The sequence below is a fragment of the Bombina bombina genome, chromosome 6, assembly GCF_027579735.1.
Source record: "Bombina bombina isolate aBomBom1 chromosome 6, aBomBom1.pri, whole genome shotgun sequence".
NCBI classification, from domain to species: Eukaryota; Metazoa; Chordata; class Amphibia; order Anura; family Bombinatoridae; genus Bombina; species Bombina bombina.
The window spans coordinates 445,471,945-445,493,652 of NC_069504.1; the positions used below are offsets into that span (position 1 = coordinate 445,471,945).

General features: G+C 40.6%; 1 protein-coding gene across 1 annotated transcript in view; it reads right to left on the reverse strand.

The window, feature by feature from the left end:
* The window catches only part of DDX46 (DEAD-box helicase 46), a 377,912-nt gene that overhangs the window by 31,142 nt on the left and 325,062 nt on the right, over nucleotides 1-21,708 (reverse strand). Inside the window, exons 19-21 of the mRNA XM_053717210.1 lie at nucleotides 5,599-5,814; nucleotides 4,985-5,203; nucleotides 4,728-4,872 (exon numbers count right to left, since the gene is read on the reverse strand). Of these exons, the coding sequence (XP_053573185.1) occupies nucleotides 4,728-4,872; nucleotides 4,985-5,203; nucleotides 5,599-5,814 (580 nt within the window). The remainder of the gene's footprint in view (nucleotides 1-4,727; nucleotides 4,873-4,984; nucleotides 5,204-5,598; nucleotides 5,815-21,708) is intronic.

Below are 21,708 nucleotides of genomic sequence, written 5' to 3' on the forward strand. Positions count from 1 at the left end.
CATGCACAGTTGCAGTGGTCTGAGGTGTAAGCGTGCAAAGGGTACTATGTCCATTGCCGCTACCATTAAGCCGATTACCTCCATGCATTGAGCCACTGACGGGTGTTGAATGGAATGAAGGGTGCGGCAAGCACTTTGAAGTCTTGTTAGCCTGTCCTCTGTCAGGTAAATCTTCATTTCTACAGAATCTATAAGAGTCCCCAGGAAGGGAACTCTTGTGAGTGGAATGAGTGAACTTTTCTTTTCGTTCACCTTCCATCCATGTGACCTTAGAAATGCCAGCACTAACTCTGTATGAGACTTGGCAGTTTGAAAGCTTGAAGCTTGTATCAGAATGTCGTCTAGGTATGGAGCTACCGAGATTCCCCGCGGTCTTAGTACCGCCAGAAGAGCACCCAGAACCTTTGTGAAGATTCTTGGAGCTGTAGCCAATCCGAATGGAAGAGCCACAAACTGGTAATGCCTGTCTAGGAAGGCAAACCTTAGGTACCGATAATGATCTTTGTGAATCGGTATGTGAAGGTAAGCATCTTTTAAATCTACAGTGGTCATGTACTGACCCTCTTGGATCATAGGTAAAATTGTCCGAATAGTCTCCATCTTGAACGATGGAACTCTTAGGAATTTGTTTAGGATCTTTAAGTCCAGGATTGGTCTGAAAGTTCCCTCTTTTTTGGGAACCACAAACAGATTTGAGTAAAACCCCTGTCCCTGTTCCGATCGTGGAACTGGATGGATTACTCCCATTAACAAGAGCTCTTGTACGCAGCGTAGAAACGCCTCTTTCTTTGTCTGGATTGTTGACAATCTTGACAGATGAAATCTCTCTCTTGGAGGAGAGTATTTGAAGTCCAGAAGGTATCCCTGAGATATTATCTCTAGCGCCCAGGGATCCTGAACATCTCTTGCCCAAGCCTGGGCGAAGAGAGAAAGTCTGCCCCCCACTAGATCCGATCCCGGATCGGGGGCCCTCAATTCATGCTGTTTTAGGGGCAGCAGCAGGTTTCCTAGTCTGCTTGCCCTTGTTCCAGGACTGGTTAGGTTTCCAGCCTTGTCTGTAGCGAGCAACAGCTCCTTCCTGTTTTGGTGCAGAGGAAGTTGATGCTGCTCCTGCTTTGAAATTACGAAAATTAGACTGTCTAGTCTTGGCTTTGGCTTTGTCCTGAGGCAGGGCATGGCCTTTACCTCCTGTAATGTCAGCGATAATCTCTTTCAACCCGGGCCCGAATAAGGTCTGCCCTTTGAAAGGTATATTAAGCAATTTAGACTTAGAAGTAACATCAGCTGACCAGGATTTTAGCCACAGCGCCCTGCGTGCCTGAATGGCGAATCCTGAATTCTTCGCCGTAAGTTTAGTAAGATGTACTACGGCCTCCGAAATGAATGAATTAGCTAGTTTAAGGACTCTAAGCCTGTCCGTAATGTCGTCCAGAGTAGCTGAACCAATGTTCTCTTCCAGAGACTCAATCCAGAATGCCGCTGCAGCCGTGATCGGCGCAATGCATGCAAGGGGTTGCAATATAAAACCTTGTTGAACAAACATTTTCTTAAGGTAACCCTCTAATTTTTTATCCATTGGATCTGAAAAAGCACAGCTATCCTCCACCGGGATAGTGGTACGCTTAGCTAAGGTAGAAACTGCTCCCTCCACCTTAGGGACCGTTTGCCATAAGTCCCTTGTGGTGGCGTCTATTGGAAACATTTTTCTAAATATCGGAGGGGGTGAGAACGGCACACCGGGTCTATCCCACTCCTTAGTAACAATTTCAGTAAGTCTCTTAGGTATAGGAAAAACCTCAGTACTCGTCGGTACCGCAAAATATTTATCCAACCTACACATTTTCTCTGGTATTGCAACTGTGTTACAATCATTCAGAGCCGCTAACACCTCCCCTAGTAATACACGGAGGTTTTCCAGTTTAAATTTAAAATTTTAAATATCTGAATCCAGTCTGTTTGGATCAGAACCGTCACCCACAGAATGAAGTTCTCCGTCCTCATGTTCTGCCACCTGTGACGCAGTGTCTGACATGGCCCTAATATTATCAGCGCACTCTGTTCTCACCCCAGAGTGATCACGCTTACCTCTTAGTTCTGGTAATTTAGCCAAAACCTCAGTCATAACAGTAGCCATATCCTGTAATGTGATTTGTAATGGCCGCCCAGATGTACTCGGCGCTACAATATCACGCACCTCCCTCTGAGCGGGAGATGTAGGTACTGACACGTGAGGCGAGTTAGTCGGCATAACTCTCCCCTCGTTGTTTGGTGAAATTTGTTCAATTTGTACAGATTGACTTTTATTTAAAGTAGCATCAATACAGTTAGTACATAAATTTCTATTGGGCTCCACTTTGGCATTGCAACAAATGACACAGGTATCATCCTCTGAATCAGACATGTTTAACACACTAGCAAATAAACTTGCAACTTGGAAATACAATTCAATTAGAATAATATTAAAACGTACTGTGCCTTTAAGAAGCACAGAAGATCTATGACAGTTGAAAATTAATAAATTGAAACAGTTATAGCCTCAATCCTTGTAAACAACACAACTTTAGCAAAGGTTTAATCCCATTAGCAAAGATAAATTCTGAAAGCAGGAAACAAATTACAGAATAAACGTTTTTTATCTCAGTCAAACTATAATTCTCACAGCTCTGCTGAGAGAAATTACCTCCCTCAAAATAAGTTTTGAAGACCCCTGAGCTCTGTAGAGATGAACCGGATCATGCAGGGAATACAATGAGTTGCTGACTGAAATATTTGATGCAGTAAAAGCGCCAAAAAAACGGCCCCTCCCCCTCACACACAGCAGTGAGGGAGAACAGAAACTGTCAGAAAAACAGATTAAGCAACTGCCAAGTGGAAAAATAGTGCCCAAACATTTATTCACTCAGTACCTCAGTAAATGAAAACGATTTTACATTCCAGCAAAAACGTTAAACATAATCTCTAGTTATTAAACAGCTTTATGTATTTCTTACAGTGTAATTCTAGTGAAGTACCATTCCCCAGAATACTGAAGTGTAAAGTATACATACATGACATTATATCGGTATGGCAGGATTTTCTCATCAATTCCATTGTCAGAAAATAAAAACTGCTACATACCTCTATGCAGATTCATCTGCCCGCTGTCCCCTGATCTGAAGTTTACCTCTCCTCAGATGGCCGAGAAACAGCAATATGATCTTAACTACTCCGGCTAAAATCATAACAAAAACTCTGGTAGATTCTTCTTCAAACTCTGCCAGAGAGATAATAACACACTCCGGTGCTATTTTAAAATAACAAACTTTTGATTGAAGATATAAAACTAAGTATAATCACCATAGTCCTCTCACACATCCTATCTAGTCGTTGGGTGCAAGAGAATGACTGGGAGTGACGTAGAGGGGAGGAGCTATATGCAGCTCTGCTGGGTGAATCCTCTTGCACTTCCTGTTGGGGAGGAGTAATATCCCAGAAGTAATGATGACCCGTGGACTGATCACACTTAACAGAAGAAATGGGAGGCGCAGTGAGAATTATGTCCCACAAGTTCCCATAGCTCTAAAGCCACCAAGGCTTTACTGAAGAGACTGATATGGACTCCTGCTACACCCTAGAACAAAGCAGCACATTTTGCACTGCTTCAAAAAATAATAATAGTAATCTATACTAACACCTCACTTTACCTCTTCCTATCACTAACGTAGGCAAAGAGAATGACTGGAGTGGGAGGGAAGGGAGGAGCTATTTAACAGCTCTGCTGTGGTGCTCTTTGCCTCCTCCTGCTGACCAGGAGGGGCATATCCCATTAGTAATTTAGATGATCCGTGGACTCATCGTGTCTTAAAAAAAGAAAACGGTATGTGATAAAAAAAAAATAAGTATTATATCAAAAATAAGAAGGAATTGAAAGAAAAAAAAGTTAGCGACTGCATACTGGTTTATAAGATTAATGGATGGCATTCATGATTAGGCAGAAAATTAACTTTCACCGAATGTCTAATTTACTCCTATTATCAATTTTTCATCGTTCTCTTGATATCTTTACTTTGAAAAGCAGTAATCTAAGCTTAGGACCCAGCTCATGTTAAAATTGTGTACACTTTCATATGAATGACAGAAAATATGAGTGCAGTAAACCTTGGAAAAAAAAAATCTGCATTCAAAACGCACTGGGTCATCATCAATATTAAATACATTACTATTTCACTTATGTATTCTCCTTTTGAATATATGAAGACCTATAAAAACCTCAGTGAAAACCCCTAGAAAGTAATTGTTCACTCATTCATTTGTATGCTTAACCACATTGTCCTGTTCTATATGTAATTTGAGCAATTTGATTCAAAATCTATTCTAATAATTTGGAAAATAAATCCCAAAATCCACAAAGCTTGCATATGTTTTTGTATAAAAATTATGGTAGACTAAAATGAAGGCCAGGGAATGTGACTGCTATCGTACGGATCAATTTGTTTATTTTATTTTTATAAAATTAAATTTTTTTTTTATAAAAAAAGTTTGACTAAGCTTCTTATAAAATAAGACCAGTAACCTTACTTTTGCATAAGTCTAACATTTATTTTTTGTCCACACGTTCCTTTCTCATCCGTCAATTCTTCCTACCACAAAAAGCTTTGTACTTACATCACATCCTTAAAGGTTCCAGTACCTCATGACGTGTAGATAATAGATAACCTTACATATCTTGTAATAAATCTCATACTCACTCTCTATAGCTAAGTAAATTTTTCTTTCTCCTTCTTTGGGATCTTTGCCAGGAGGGAAATATGTTCCCCTAATGGTAATGGCTGCTTCTGAGTATTCACTGATTCTTTGGAGAGCTTCCTTTGAGGTCACCTTCCACCTGGCAGTCTGAAAAAGGAAAATGACAAGCCATAAGGCAGAATACCTGCATAGCATAGGACCCCTAAGTAATAACACACAAGGTAAGGTAGTATGTTAAATAGGATCCTTGAAATATTACCTGGGGGAAATCGTTAATCTCCAGCTCCTCCTCATATCTCTTGAATGATTCATTAGCCCCAGCATCTTGCTTCTCTTCCTCCAGTTTCTCCACTGGGACATAGTTGAGTTTTGCATTAATTTTTTCTGCTAACTGTTCGGCTATTGTTTTTGCAGAAACAGTTGGAGCCAATATTGTACCTCCTCTAAGAATAGCATTTGTAGCCATCTGCATTACATCCTGTTACATCAAATCAAACAGAAATAGCAGAATTGAAGAAGATCGTAAACATTACTGGAAATTCTAACAAACTTGTTATAAAGAGATAAATCATTACCAAAATAACTTTTTAAAATCAGGGTGCTCCCTCCCTGGTACTAGATCACCAGAGAGGACACAAACACCACACAAGTGCACTCTACTCTAACCCTTTTATATTTAAATACAGTGCATTCATTAGTACAAACCTAATTAAATCCACTTTGTTTACTACGTGGTAAATGCCTGATTATACATTGACAAGAAGCATTTGTAGCATATATTTTAATAATTCTTACATTCTATTCTGAGTTATGGCTTCCTAATTTAGTTGATTTACGATGTTTTATATTGTGAAAAAAGAGTTATATACATACCTGTGCTTCTGCACCCAAATTTTTGTTGACACTAATTCTATCGGCCAAGCGTCTTGCCATCTCCAGTTTTTCAGCATTTCCACCAGAGGGTGCGGAACCGGCTGCAGAAGCACCTGATCCACCACTGCCACTTCCTCCTATTCCAGCTCCCCCTGGTCCTGCCATGTCTTTCACTCTCTTCTTAGAGTTAAACATGCTTTCGATCTGTTCATCAATCTGAAATAAAACAAATATCAAAGAAAGTAAGTTCCGTATCAAGCACTCCTAGCAACATAAAACAGAACAGTACAATTGCAAATAAATTGAATAAGACCAGGAAAAAAATAAAGACAGAAAAACAAAAATACCTGCAGAACCTCTCAAATGTTTAGGAAATCGAGAATTTAAATGAGGGTTTCTTCTAAATTGTAGAAACTTAAAGACAACCTTGCTTTAATGAAGAGTACCTAGGGTGGCACTGGACCCGGACAAAAACAAATTATGACTTACCAGATAATTACCTTTCCTTCGATACAGGGAGAGTCCACAGCTGCATTCATTACTTGGGAATACAGAACCTGGCCACCAGGAGGCGGCAAAGACACCCCAGCCAAAGGCTTAAATACCTCCCCTACTTCCCTCAACCCCCAGTCAGTCATTCTGCCGAAGGAACAAGGAAACAGAAGGAGAAATATCAGGGTGAAAAAGGTGCCAGAAGAAAATATATAAATTTAAGTCCGCCCAACGGAGAACACGGGTGGGAGCTGTGGACTCTCCCTGTATCGAAGGAGAGGAAATTATCTGGTAAGTCACAATTTATGTTTTCCTTCTAAATACAGGGGAGAGTCCACAGCTGCATTCATTACTTGTGGGTAACAATACCCAAGCTACAGAGGACACTGAATGCTAACGGGAGGGCAAAAGGGCAGGCGGCCCAAATCTGAGGGCACCATAGCCTGCAACAAACCCATTCTCCCGAATGATGCTTCAACAGAAGTAAAAAAGAAAAAGAATGTTCAGAGGACCAGATAGCTGCCCAACAATAAGAACCATAGAGATCTCATGCCAGAGATCCAAGAAGACGTCACTGCTCTTGAACTGAGCCATAACCTCTGAGGATTCTAGAGTCCCACTCTCTGGTCAAGCTAAAAACCACTCCTTCACTAACAATAAGGAAGGCGACCAAGCCTCCATAGACCAAAAAAAACAGCAAGAAATATATAAATTAGTGAGAGTGCGCTAGCAGCAGCAGGGAATGTGTCACTGGTATAGGCAAATATATAAAATCAATAAAGCAAATAAGTGATAAAATACAAACACATTTATATCAATAAACACATAGGTAAAATCCTGAATTGGTTCGATTGTGCTAAACAGCAGCAGGGAATGTGTCACTGATATAGGCATATGTTGTTTGAATATATTATGAAATCAATAAAGCAAATTTTTTATAAAATACAAACACATTTATTTTAATAAACACATAGGTAAAATCCTAATTTTATGACCGGTCTTAAATATTTAAGAACTTAAAGAGTAAAGGCAAGTATTTCAATAATTTAAAAATGCTATTGCATAGAGTTAAAAGAAAATTGGGGATTTACATATACAACTTGTTTGCAAGTTTAGAAATATAGTGGTGCACCACTCTTTATGTTGCGGTAGTAGCTGAATAGCTGATATATCACCAATCCACCTTATTATTTTGGTACAAAAGGTTTGACTGTTTGCACACAAAACAAAGTAAAGTCACACTTTGAGAAGAAAAGTAAAAAATGTGTATATATATATGAATCGTTTCAATAAACGACTAGTCCCAATTGTATTTTCCTTTAAATATACGTTCCTTGTGCCTGTATAATTTCTTAGTTCTGTAGTTTATAAAGTGCCCAGTTTCATTTTGATGTAATAGTTCGTAGTTGGATCGTGTGTATAATTGGCAATATCGGCTACTTTACCTCTGCATGCTTTTCGGTCTCTTCGTGGGTATGTCTCCTCCACTCACCTTCTGGCATAGGTAACGCTGCAGCCTCGCTGATAGTCGTTTGATGTCACACACCAATTTTTTCTCCTGAAAGTAGATCCGGCTTCCACTCTGCGCAGAGAGTATCTGTAGTTTTGGATGAAGAAAAATAACGCCAATGCAATCCTTTGCAATCCTTGGTCACTATGTATTCCTTTTGTTGGGCAAAGTTAGATTCCTGTAGGCAGTAGGACCATCAACGCGTTTCACCACTTGCTGTGGAACAGAAGAACAATCAGGGAATCGAAAAACTGCTTGCAACCTACCGCATGCTAAGCAGCTAAGGTAACCAGCAGGAAAAAAAGACTGCTCGAGCCAGAGCTCGTTAGGAAGGCCCTTTTCCAGCTCATCCTGGAGGAAAGGAAAAATAGCCTCCCAAACTCGTATAGAGAGCAAGAACAATCTAGCTCCTCCTCACAAGGGTGGTCCTCTACACCTATGACAGATGTTGAGGGACCAACTGAGGCCAACGAAAAGGAAAGTTGCCTTATAAAAAAAAAAAAAAACTCTCGGCTAACGATCTATCGCAATACGTCTCAGAAGAATAAGATTCCATTACACAAAGAAACCCCTGACGCCGCAGATCCCTGCAACAAGACCATGGAGGCGAAGCCCCTAGACCGCAGTACGAACTCGTGGATATAAACTGAGCAATCAGTCTCACTTGACGCTAGCTTTGCTAGGATCGGACCATCTCCAACAAAGAGTAATATGGTCACAAAGAAGAGGATACAATAGCTCTAACTGAAGATCCCTGGATAACATTCTACTTAGGGATGGTAGCTGACACCAGGCGCACCCTCCGGCAGGAAGAAAAAAAAAAAAACAGAAGTTGACCTTGGTTTTAAGCCACAACCTTCCAATGCAGAAGAGGTGGAACTAACCACTACGCCACATCTCCCTGAGAACTTAAGAGGAAACCAGAGATATGCAAGGACGTCTGATCGGCTACCCCATTCAGATACCTATCATTGAGCAAGAAAAGATAGCAGGGAACATCCATTCCTGAAGAGCCTGCTCAATAGTGGACTGCTGATAATGAGCCTTAGCGGGCAAAACACTAGGTCCTCCGTCTAAACTCTCCCTTTCAAAAAAGGAGTCTAACCACCAAAATGACCCACCTGGTACGAACCCAGAAGATCAAAACCTCAGAGCAGAATGCTTGGCTGAGGAACCATAGGATAAAAAGGAAGAATTCCTGATAAACAGACCCCCATAGGACACTCGCTCCCCACAGGCAGCGAGGCAAAGAGAAAACATAATTTATGTAAGAACTTACCTGATAAATTCATTTCTTTCATATTAGCAAGAGTCCATGAGCTAGTGACGTATGGGATATACATTCCTACCAGGAGGGGCAAAGTTTCCCAAACCTTAAAATGCCTATAAATACACCCCTCACCACACCCACAATTCAGTTTAATGAATAGCCAAGAAGTGGGGTGATAAGAAAGGAGCGAAAGCATCAAAAAATAAGGAATTGGAATAATTGTGCTTTATACAAAAAAATCATAACCACCACAAAAAAGGGTGGGCCTCATGGACTCTTGCTAATATGAAAGAAATGAATTTATCAGGTAAGTTCTTACATAAATTATGTTTTCTTTCATGTAATTAGCAGGAGTCCATGAGCTAGTGACGTATGGGATAGCAAATACCCAAGATGTGGAACTTCCACGCAAGAGTCACTAGAGAAGGAGGGATAAAATAAAGACAGCCAATTCCGCTGAAAAATTAACCCACTACCCAAATCAAAAAAGTTTCAATTTTATAATGAAAAAAACTGAAATTATAAGCAGAAAAATCAAACTGAAACAGCTGCCTGAAGTACCATTCTACCAAAACTGCTTCTAAAGAAGAGAAAACATCAAAATGGTAGAACATAGTAAAAGTATGCAAAGAAGACCAAGTCATTGCTTTGCAAATCTGATCAACAGAAGCTTCATTCTTAAAAAGCCCAGGAAGTAGAAACTTACCTAGTAGAATGAGCCGTAATCCTCCGAGGCGGGAATCCACCCGACTCCAAATAAGCATGATGAATCAAAAGTTTAAGCAAGATGCCAAATAAACAGCAGAAGCCTTTTGACCTTCCCAAAACCAGAAAAGATAACAAATAGACTAGAAGTCTATCTGAAATCTGAATAGCTTCAACAGAGAATTTCAAAAACTCTTACCATATCCAAAGAAAGTAAGAATCTCACCAAAGAAGTCTTAGGAAAACAATATTTCCTCCCTAATGTTGTTAGAATTTACAACTTTAGGTAAGAATTGAAATGAGGACAGCAAAAACCACCTTATCCTGATGAAAAAAATCAGAAAAAAAGAGATTCACAAGAAAGAACAGATAATTCAAAAACTGTTCTAGCTGAAGAGATGTCCAAAAAGAACAATACTTTCCATGAAAGTAAATAATGTCCAGAGCAAGCATATGCTCAAATAGAAGAGCCTGAAAAGCCTTCAGAACCAAATTAAGACTCCAAGGAGGAGAAATTGGCTTAATGACAGGTTTGATACGAAACAAAACCTGAACAAAATGACGAATATCAAGAAGTAACACTGCCTTATCCTGATGAAAAATCAGAAAAACAGAATTTATACTTACCTGATAAATTACTTTCTCCAACGGTGTGTCCGGTCCACGGCGTCATCCTTACTTGTGGGATATTCTCTTCCCCAACAGGAAATGGCAAAGAGCCCAGCAAAGCTGGTCATATGATCCCTCCTAGGCTCCGCCTACCCCAGTCATTCGACCGACGTACAGGAGGAAATATGCATAGGAGAAACCATATGATACCGTGGTGACTGTAGTTAGAGAAAATAATTCATCAGACCTGATTAAAAAAACCAGGGCGGGCCGTGGACCGGACACACCGGTGGAGAAAGTAATTTATCAGGTAAGCATAAATTCTGTTTTCTCCAACATAGGTGTGTCCGGTCCACGGCGTCATCCTTACTTGTGGGAACCAATACCAAAGCTTTAGGACACGGATGAAGGGAGGGAGCAAATCAGGTCACCTAAATGGAAGGCACCACGGCTTGCAAAACCTTTCTCCCAAAAATACCCTCTGAAGAAGCAAAAGTATCAAATTTGTAAAATTTGGCAAAAGTGTGCAGTGAAGACCAAGTCGCTGCCTTACATATCTGTTCAACAGAAGCTTCGTTCTTGAAGGCCCATGTGGAAGCCACAGCCCTAGTGGAGTGAGCTGTGATTCTTTCAGGAGGCTGCCGTCCGGCAGTCTCATAAGCCAAACGGATAATGCTTTTAAGCCAAAAAGAAAGAGAGGTAGAAGTTGCTTTTTGACCTCTCCTTTTACCAGAATAAACAACAAACAAAGAAGAAGTTTGTCTGAAATCTTTAGTGGCCTCTAAATAGAATTTTAGAGCACGGACTACGTCCAAATTGTGTAACAAACGTTCCTTCTTTGAAACTGGATTCGGGCACAAAGAAGGTACAACTATCTCCTGGTTAATATTCTTGTTGGAAACAACTTTCGGAAGAAAAACCAGGCTTAGTACGCAAAACCACCTTATCTGCATGGAACACCAGATAGGGTGGAGAACACTGAAACTCTTCTAGCAGAAGAAATTGCAACCAAAAACAAAACTTTCCAAGATAATAACTTAATATCTACGGAATGTAAGGGTTCAAACGGAACCCCTTGAAGAACTGAAAGAACTAGATTGAGACTCCAGGGAGGAGTCAAAGGTCTGTAAACAGGCTTGATTCTAACCAGAGCCTGAACAAACGCCTGAACGTCTGGCACAGCTGCCAGCCTTTTGTGAAGTAAAACAGATAACGCAGAAATCTGTCCCTTCAGAGAACTTGCAGATAATCCCTTCTCCAAACCCTCTTGTAGAAAGGATAAAATCCTAGGAATTTTTATCTTGTTCCATGGGAATCCTTTAGATTCACACCAATAGATATATTTTTTCCATATCTTATGGTAAATCTTTCTAGTTACAGGCTTTCTAGCCTGAATAAGAGTATCTATTACAGAATCTGAAAACCCACGCTTTGATAAAATCAAGCATTCAATCTCCAAGCAGTCAGTTGGAGAGAAACCAGATTCGGATGTTCGAATGGACCTTGAACAAGAAGGTCCTGTCTCAAAGGTAGCTTCCATGGTGGAGCCGATGACATATTCACCAGGTCTGCATACCAAGTCCTGCATGGCCACGCAGGAGCTATCAAGATCACCAAAGCCCTCTCCTGGTTGATCCTGGCTACCAGCCTGGGAATGAGAGGAAACGGTTGGAAAACATAAGCTAGGTTGAAGGTCCAAGGTGCTACTAGTGCATCTACTAGAGAGTCGCCTTGGGATCCCTGGATCTGGACCCGTAACAAGGAACCTTGAAGTTCTGGCGAGACGCCATCAGATCCATGTCTGGAATGCCCCATAATTGAGTTATTTGGGCAAAGATTTCCGGGTGGAGTTCCCACTCCCCCGGATGGAATGTCTGACGACTCAGAAAATCCGCTTCACAATTTTCCACTCCTGGGATGTGGATTGCAGACAAGTGGCAGGAGTGATCCTCTGCCCATTGAATTATCTTGGTCACTTCCTCCATCGCCAGGGAACTCCTTGTTCCCCCCTGATGGTTGATATAAGCATCTGTCGTCATGTTGTCTGATTGAAACCTTATGAATTTGGCCTTTGCTAGATGAGGCCAAGCTTTGAGAGCATTGAATATCGCTCTCAGTTCCAGAATGTTTATCGGGAGAAGAGATTCTTCCCGAGACCATAGACCCTGAGCTTTCAGGGGTTCCCAGACCGCGCCCCAGCCCACCAGACTGGCGTCGGTCGTGACAATGACCCACTCTGGTCTGCGGAAGCTCATTCCCTGTGACAGATTGTCCAGGATTAGCCACCAACGGAGTGAATCTCTGGTCTTTTGATCTACTTGAATCGTCGGAGACAAGTCTGTATAATCCCCATTCCACTGTCTGAGCATGCACAGTTGTAATGGTCTTAGATGAATTCGTGCAAAAGGAACTATGTCCATTGCTGCAACCATCAATCCTATTACTTCCATGCACTGCGCTATGGAAGGACGAAGAACAGAATGAAGAACTTGACAAGAGCTTAGAAGTTTTGATTTTCTGACCTCTGTCAGAAAAATTCTCATTTCTAAGGAGTCTATTATTGTTCCCAAGAAGGGAACTCTTGTTGACGGGGAAAGAGAACTTTTTTCTATGTTTACTTTCCATCCGTGAGATCTGAGAAAGGCTAGGACGATGTCCGTATGAGCCTTTGCCTTTGACAGAGACGACGCTTGAATCAGGATGTCGTCCAAGTACGGTACTACTGCAATGCCCCTTGGTCTTAGAACCGCTAGAAGGGACCCTAGTACCTTTGTGAAAATTCTCGGAGCAGTGGCTAACCCGAATGGAAGTGCCACAAACTGGTAATGCTTGTCCAGAAAAGCGAACCTTAGGAACTGATGATGTTCCTTGTGGATGGGAATATGGAGGTACGCATCCTTTAAATCCACCGTGGTCATGAATTGACCTTCCTGGATGGTAGGAAGGATCGTTCGAATGGTTTCCATTTTGAACGATGGGACCCTGAGAAATTTGTTTAGGATCTTGAGATCTAGAATTGGTCTGAACGTTCCCTCTTTTTTGGGAACTATGAACAGGTTGGAGTAAAACCCCATCCCTTGTTCTCTTATTGGAACTGGATGAATTACTCCCATCCTTAACAGGTCTTCTACACAATGTAAGAATGCCTGTCTTTTTATTTGGTTTGAAGATAATTGAGACCTGTGGAACCTTCCCCTTGGGGGTAGTTCCTTGAATTCCAGGAGATAACCTTGAGAAACTATTTCTAGTGCCCAAGGATCCTGAACATCTCTTGCCCAGGCCTGAGCAAAGAGAGAAAGTCTGCCCCCCACCAGATCCGGTCCCGGATCGGGGGCCATCCCTTCATGCTGTTTTGGTAGCAGTGGCAGGCTTCTTGGCCTGCTTACCATTGTTCCAGCCTTGCATCGGTCTCCAGGCTGGTTTGGGTTGAGAAGTATTACCCTCTTGCTTAGAGGATGTAGAAGTAGAGGCTGGTCCGTTTCTGCGAAAGGGACGAAAATTAGGCTTATTTCTAGCCTTAAAAGACCTATCCTGAGGAAGGGCGTGGCCCTTTCCTCCGGTGATGTCTGAAATAATCTCTTTCAAATCGGGCCCAAACAGTGTTTTGCCCTTGAAAGGGATGTTAAGTAATTTTGTCTTGGAAGACACATCCGCTGACCAAGACTTCAGCCAGAGCGCTCTGCGCGCCACGATAGCAAACCCTGAATTTTTCGCCGCTAATCTCGCTAATTGCAAAGCGGCATCTAGAATAAAAGAGTTAGCCAATTTAAGTGCATGAACTCTGCCCATAATCTCCTCATACGAAGAGCATCTTTATCGAGCGACTTTTCTAGTTCTTCGAACCAGAAACACGCTGCCGTAGTGACAGGAACAATGCATGAAATTGGTTGAAGAAGGTAACCTTGCTGATCAAACATTTTTTTAAGCAAACCCTCTAATTTTTTATCCATAGGATCTTTAAAAGCACAACTATCTTCTATGGGAATAGTAGTGCGTTTGTTTAGAGTAGAGACCGCCCCCTCGACCTTAGGGACTGTCTGCCATAAGTCCTTTCTGGGGTCGACTATAGGAAATAATTTCTTAAATATAGGGGGAGGCACAAAAGGTATGCCGGGCCTTTCCCATTCCTTGTTTACTATATCCGCCACCCGCTTGGGTATAGGAAAAACATCGGGGGGCACCGGAACCTCTAGGAACTTATCCATCTTACATAATTTCTCTGGAATGACCAAATTGTCACAATCATCCAGAGTAGATAATACCTCCTTAAGCAGTGCGCGGAGATGTTCTAATTTAAATTTAAATGTTACAACATCAGGTTCAGCTTGTTGAGAAATTTTCCCTGAATCTGAAATTTCTCCCTCAGACAAAACCTCCCTCCTGGCCCCTTCAGATTGGTGTGAGGGTATGTCAGAAGCGTTATCATCAGCGTCCTCTTGCTCTTCAGTGTTTAAAACAGAGCAATCGCGCTTTCTTTGATAAGTAGGCATTTTAGATAAAATATTTGCAATAGAATTATCCATAACAGACGTTAATTGTTGCATAGTAATAAGTATTGGCGCACTAGATGTACTAGGGGCCTCTTGTGTGGGCAAAACTGGTGTAGACACAGAAGGGGGTGATGCAGTACCATGCTTACTCCCCTCATCTGAAGAATCATCTTGGGCACTATTATTATCTGTGGCATCATTGTCCCTACTTTGTTTGGACACCATGTCACAATTATCACATATATTTAAATGGGGAGACACATTGGCTTTCATACATATAGAACATCGTTTATCTGATGGTTCAGACATGTTAAACAGGCTTAAACTTGTCAACAAAGCACAAAAAACGTTTTAAAATAAAACCGTTACTGTCACTTTAAATTTTAAACAGAACACACTTTATTACTGAATATGCGAAAAAGTATGAAGCAATTGTTCAAAATTCACCAAAATTTCACCACAGTGTCTTAAAGCCTTAAAAGTATTGCACACCAAATTTGAAACCTTTAACCCTTAAAATAACGGAACCGGAGCCGTTTTTACATTTAACCCCTATACAGTCCCAGGAATCTGCTTTGCTGAGACCCAACCAAGCCCAGAGGGGAATACGATACCAAAAGACGCCTTCTGTAAGCTTTTTCAGTGTATCTTAGCTCCTCACACATGCATCTGCATGCCTTGCCTTCCAAAAACAACTGCGCATTAGTGGCGCGAAAATGAGGCTCTGCCTATGACTAGAGAAAGGCCCCCATCTGAAAAAGGTGTTCATACAGTGCCTGCCGTTTCTTAACAACAATCCCCAAGATTATAATAATTATAAAGCGCTATAATCTGTCAAATATGCTTAGCAAGTAATCGTTTTAGCCCAGAAAAATGTCTACCAGTTTTTTAAGCCCTAATGAAGCCCTTTATTCTTATACTAAACTAAGAAAATGGCTTACCGGTCCCCATAGGGAAAATGACAGCCTTCCAGCATTACCAAGTCGTGTTAGAAATGTGGCCATCATACCTCAGGCAGAAAAGTCTGCCAACTGCTTCCCCCAACTGAAGTTACTTCATCTCAACAGTCCTGTGTGGAAACAGCAATCGATTTTAGTAACGTTTGCTAAAATCATCTTCCTCTCACAAACAGAAATCTTCTTCTCTTTTCTGTTTCAGAGTAAATAGTACATACCAGCACTATTTTAAAATAACAAACACTTGATTGAAGAATAAAAACTACATTTAAACACCAAAAAACTCTTAGCCATCTCCGTGGAGATGTTGCCTGTGCAACGGCAAAGAGAATGACTGGGGTAGGCGGAGCCTAGGAGGGATCATATGACCAGCTTTGCTGGGCTCTTTGCCATTTCCTGTTGGGGAAGAGAATATCCCACAAGTAAGGATGACGCCGTGGACCGGACACACCTATGTTGGAGAAAGGATATTCACAAAAAAGAGCAGATAACTCAAAAACTCTTCTAGCAGAAGAAATAACCAAAAGGAACAATACTTTTCCAAGAAAGTAATTTAATGTTCAGAGAATGCATAGTTTCAAACGGAGGAGCCTATAAAGCCCTCAGCACCAAATTAAGACTCCAAAGAGGAGAGATTGAATTAATGACAGGCTTGATACGGACCAAAGCCTGTACAAAACAATGAATATCAGGATGATTAGCAATCTTTCTGTGAAAAAAAAACAGAAAGAGTAGAGATTTGTCCTATCAAAGAACTAAAGACAAAACCTTATCCAAACCAACCTGAAAAAATAATAAAATTCTATGAATTTTAAAAGAATGCCAAGAAAAGTAGGTCTTCTAGACTTAATAATAAATCTTTCTAGAGATAGATTTACGAGCCTGAAACATAGTATTAATCAATGAGTCAGAGAAACCTCTATGACTAAAAATCAAGCGTTCAATCTCCATCCCTTCAAATTTAATGATTTGAGATCCTGATGGAAAAAATGGGCCTTGAGAAAGAAGGTCTGGTTTAAACAGAAGTGTCCAAGGTTGGCAACTGGCCATCTGAATGAGATCCGCATACCAAAACCTGAGAGGCCATGCTGGAGCCACCAGCAGAACAAACAAATACTCCATAAGAATTTTGGAAATCACTTGGAAGAAGAACTAGAGGCGGAAAGAAATAGGCAAAAAGATAATTCCAAAGAAATGTCAATGCATACACTACTTCCGCCTGAGGATCCCCGGACCTGAATAGGCCCCTGGGAAGTTCTTTATTCAGATGAGATGCCAACAGATCTATTTCTAGAAATGCTCACCTCTGAAAAATTGAAAAACATATCTGGGTATGAGAGACCATTCTCCCAGATGTAAAGCTTGATTAACAGAGATAATCCGCTTCCCAAATATCTATACCTGGGAAAAAAAACACAGAATTTAGATAGGAGCTGGATTTATCCCAAGCTAATATCCGAGACACTTCTGTCACAGCCAAAGGACTGATAGTCCCACCCTGATGATTGAAATACACCATAGTTGTGATATTGTCTGAAAAACAATAAACGTCTTCTTCAAAAAGAAACTAACTGAAAAACTATGAGAATGCACGGAGTTCTAAAATATCAAATGGTAATCTCGCCTCCTGAGATTTCCAAACCCCTTGTGCTGACAGAGAACCTCAGACAGCCTCCCAACCAAAAAGACTCACATCTGTAGAGATCATGGTCCAGGTTGAAAGAAACGAAGAGACCTGTAGAACTAAATGATGGTGATCTTAACCACCAAATCAAGAGCGATAAATATTAGGATTCGAAGATTTAAATGTGAAATCCTAGAATCCCTGCACCATAATTCAGCATAAAAAACTGGAAAGGTTCTTTCTATTGAAAATGAGCAAAGGGAATTGAATCCAATGCTGTGGCCATAAGACCTAAAACTTCTATGCATATATAGCAACTGAAGCAAATAATAGAGACTAAAGGTAACGACAGACGGAACCCAATAAAATTGTCCCTTGTCTTGATAGAAACAAAGACAGTGACACAAACTATCTGGAAACCTAAAAAAGGCGACCCTTGTGTGAGGAATCAAGAGCTTTTGAAAAAAAGATCCTCTAACTATGTCCTGGAAGAACAAAGTGAATCATATGAGATTCCGCATCCTCAGAAAATAATCTGAATGAAAACAGAAAAATGAAAATATGCATTTATTGTATCTAATGAAAACAAATAATGCTATCACTGACCAAAAAAAGCAGAATAGTTTGAATAAAACTCCAAAACCCAGTTCCTAAAAATGGAAAAGGAAGAAATACCCCAGAAGATTCCAGGTCTGAGCAGCGCTTGAACCCCACGGGTGATCAGCCATGCTTCAACAGTACCCAAAATATATAGGACCGAAACACACTTAAAGAAAGTGTTAGCCTTACTGGAATAGCTGGAATATAATAGAGAAAAAAAGACTTCTCACAGACGGTTTATTCTGAACTTATTCTGTACCCAAAATCAAAGAAATTTGGACCGAATAGAACCAAATAAATTTCAAAAAAGTCATAACCTGCCCCTTACCAGCCGAGCTGGAATACGGCACGTACATCGCAATTTTAGGGAGCTGATTTTGAACTGAAAAATTTCCAATTAAAAACATGTTACTTGGGAAAGAATTCAGGAATTTGTTCCTTAATAAGAACAACCAAACTAATACAGGGAGTGCAGAATTATTAGGCAAATGAGTATTTTGACCACATCATCCTCTTTATGCATGTTGTCTTACTCCAAGCTGTATAGGCTCGAAAGCCTACTACCAATTAAGCATATTAGGTGATGTGCATCTCTGTAATGAGAAGGGGTGTGGTCTAATGACATCAACACCCTATATCAGGTGTGCATAATTATTAGGCAACTTCCTTTCCTTTGGCAAAATGGGTCAAAAGAAGGACTTGACAGGCCCAGAAAAGTCAAAAATAGTGAGATATCTTGCAGAGGGATGCAGCACTCTTAAAATTGCAAAGCTTCTGAAGCGTGATCATCGAACAATCAAGTGTTTCATTCAAAATAGTCAACAGGGTCGCAAGAAGCGTGTGGAAAAACCAAGGCGCAAAATAACTGCCCATGAACTGAGAAAAGTCAAGCGTGCAGCTGCCAAGATGCCACTTGCCACCAGTTTGGCCATATTTCAGAGCTGCAACATCACTGGAGTGCCCAAAAGCACAAGGTGTGCAATACTCAGAGACATGGCCAAGTTAAGAAAGGCTGAAAGACTACCACCTCTGAACAAGACACAAAAGCTGAAACGTCAAGACTGGGCCAAGAAATATCTCAAGACTGATTTTTCTAAGGTTTTATGGACTGATGAAATGAGAGTGAGTCTTGATGGGCCAGATGGATGGGCCCGTGGCTGGATTGGTAAAGGGCAGAGAGCTCCAGTCCGACTCAGACGCCAGCAAGGTGGAGGTGGAGTACTGGTTTGGGCTGGTATCATCAAAGATGAGCTTGTGGGGCCTTTTCGGGTTGAGGATGGAGTCAAGCTCAACTCCCAGTCCTACTGCCAGTTTCTGGAAGACACCTTCTTCAAGCAGTGGTACAGGAAGAAGTCTGCATCCTTCAAGAAAAACATGAGGACAATGCAGGACAATGCTCCATCACACGCGTCCAAGTACTCCACAGCGTGGCTGGCAAGAAAGGGTATAAAAGAAGAAAATCTAATGACATGGCCTCCTTGTTCACCTGATCTGAACCCCATTGAGAACCTGTGGTCCATCATCAAATGTGAGATTTACAAGGAGGGAAAACAGTACACCTCTCTGAACAGTGTCTGGGAGGCTGTGGTTGCTGCTGCACGCAATGTTGATGGTGAACAGATCAAAACACTGACAGAATCCATGGATGGCAGGCTTTTGAGTGTCCTTGCAAAGAAAGGTGGCTATATTGGTCACTGATTTGTTTTTGTTTTTGAATGTCAGAAATGTATATTTGTGAATGTTGAGATGTTATATTGGTTTCACTGGTAAAAATAAATAATTGAAATGGGTATATATTTGTTTTTTGTTAAGTTGCCTAATAATTATGCACAGTAATATTCACCTGCACACACAGATATCCCCCTAAAATAGCTATAACTAAAAACAAACTAAAAACTACTTCCAAAACTATTCAGCTTTGATATTAATGAGTTTTTTGGGTTCATTGAGAACATGGTTGTTCAATAATAAAATTAATCCTCAAAAATACAACTTGCCTAATAATTCTGCACTCCCTGTATAAGCTTAAAGTTTTAGTCTTAGAACTCAATCTTGAAGCCCAGAGTAACAGTTAAGAATTGAATCCAATTATAAAACAAATAATTGAATATCTTAGAACAAAAGAAATATGGATTTTTAGAAATCACAAAGTTCTTCTAGCTAAAACAGCTAAAGACATAGATTAAACCTCATTTGCGAAAATATTCAAAAATGAAGACACAAATGAAATTATTAGCATGATAGTCCAGTTAAAGGACCAGTCAATACACTGGACTTGCATAATCAATAAATGCAAAATAAGACAAATGCAACAGCACCTAGTCTAGTAAATTTTGTCCCTTAACAATGCTAAAATAAATCATAATCTGATACTTGATCTTAAAGTAAACAGAAAAAATGAAGCAAATGCAACATTATCCAAATAAATCACAGGTCCAAGAAAAGTACCTGAAACTAAATATTTTTCCATAAATAAGATACAACCATCTAAAGGAAAATAAAACATAATTTATGCTTACCTGATAAATTTATTTCTCTTGTAGTGTAGTCAGTCCACGGGTCATCCATTACTTATGGAATATATCTCTTCCTAACAGGAAGCTGCAAGAGGATCACCCAAGCAGAGCTGCTATATAGCTCCTCCCCTCACATGTCATATTCAGTCATTCGACCAAAGCAGACGAGAAAGGAGAAACCATAGGGTGCAGTGGTGACTGGAGTTTAATTAAAATTTAGATCTGCCTTAAAGACAGGGCGGGCCGTGGACTGACTACACTACAAGAGAAATAAATTTATCAGGTAAGCATAAATTATGTTTTCTCTTGTTAAGTGTAGTCAGTCCACGGGTCATCCATTACTTATGGAATACCAATACCAAAGCTAAAGTACACGGATGAAGGGAGGGACAAGGCAGGAACATTAAACAGAAGGAACCACTGCCTGAAGTACCTTTCTCCCAAAAATAGCCTCCGAAGAAGCAAAAGTGTCAAATTTGTAAAATTTTGAAAAGGTGTGAAGCGAAGACCAAGTTGCAGCCTTGCAAATCTGATCAACAGAGGCCTCATTTTTAAAGGCCCAGGTGGAAGCCACAGCTCTAGTAGAATGAGCTGTAATCCTTTCAGGAGGCTGCTGTCCAGCAGTCTCATAGGCTAAACGTATTATGCTACGAAGCCAAAAAGAGAGAGAGGTAGCCGAAGCCTTTTGACCTCTTCTCTGTCCAGAGTAAACGACAAACAGGGAAGAAGTTTGACGAAAATCTTTAGTTGCCTGCAAATAGAACTTCAGGGCACGGACTACGTCCAGATTATGTAAAAGTCGTTCCTTCTTTGAAGAAGGGTTAGGACACAGTGATGGAACAACAATCTCTTGATTGATATTCCTGTTAGTAACTACCTTAGGTAAAGAACCCAGGTTTAGTACGCAGAACTACCTTGTCTGAATGAAAAATCAGATAAGGAGAATGACTCTTCGAGCCGAGGAAATAGCCATCAAAAACAGAACCTTCCAGGATAACAGCTTGATATCAATGGAATGAAGGGGTTCAAATGGAACGCCTTGAAGAACGTTAAGAACTAAGTTTAAGTTCCACGGCGCAGCAACAGTCTTAAACACAGGCTTAATCCTAGCTAAAGCCTGACAAAAAGCCTGAACGTCTGGAACTTCAGCCAGATGTTTGTGTAGAAGAATAGACAGAGCAGAAATCTGTCCCTTTAACGAACTAGCAGATAAGCCCTTTTCTAAACCCTCTTGTAGAAAGGACAATATATTAGGAATCCTAACCTTACTCCATGAGTAACTCTTGGATTCGCACCAATATAAATATTTACGTCATATCTTATGGTAAATTTTTCTGG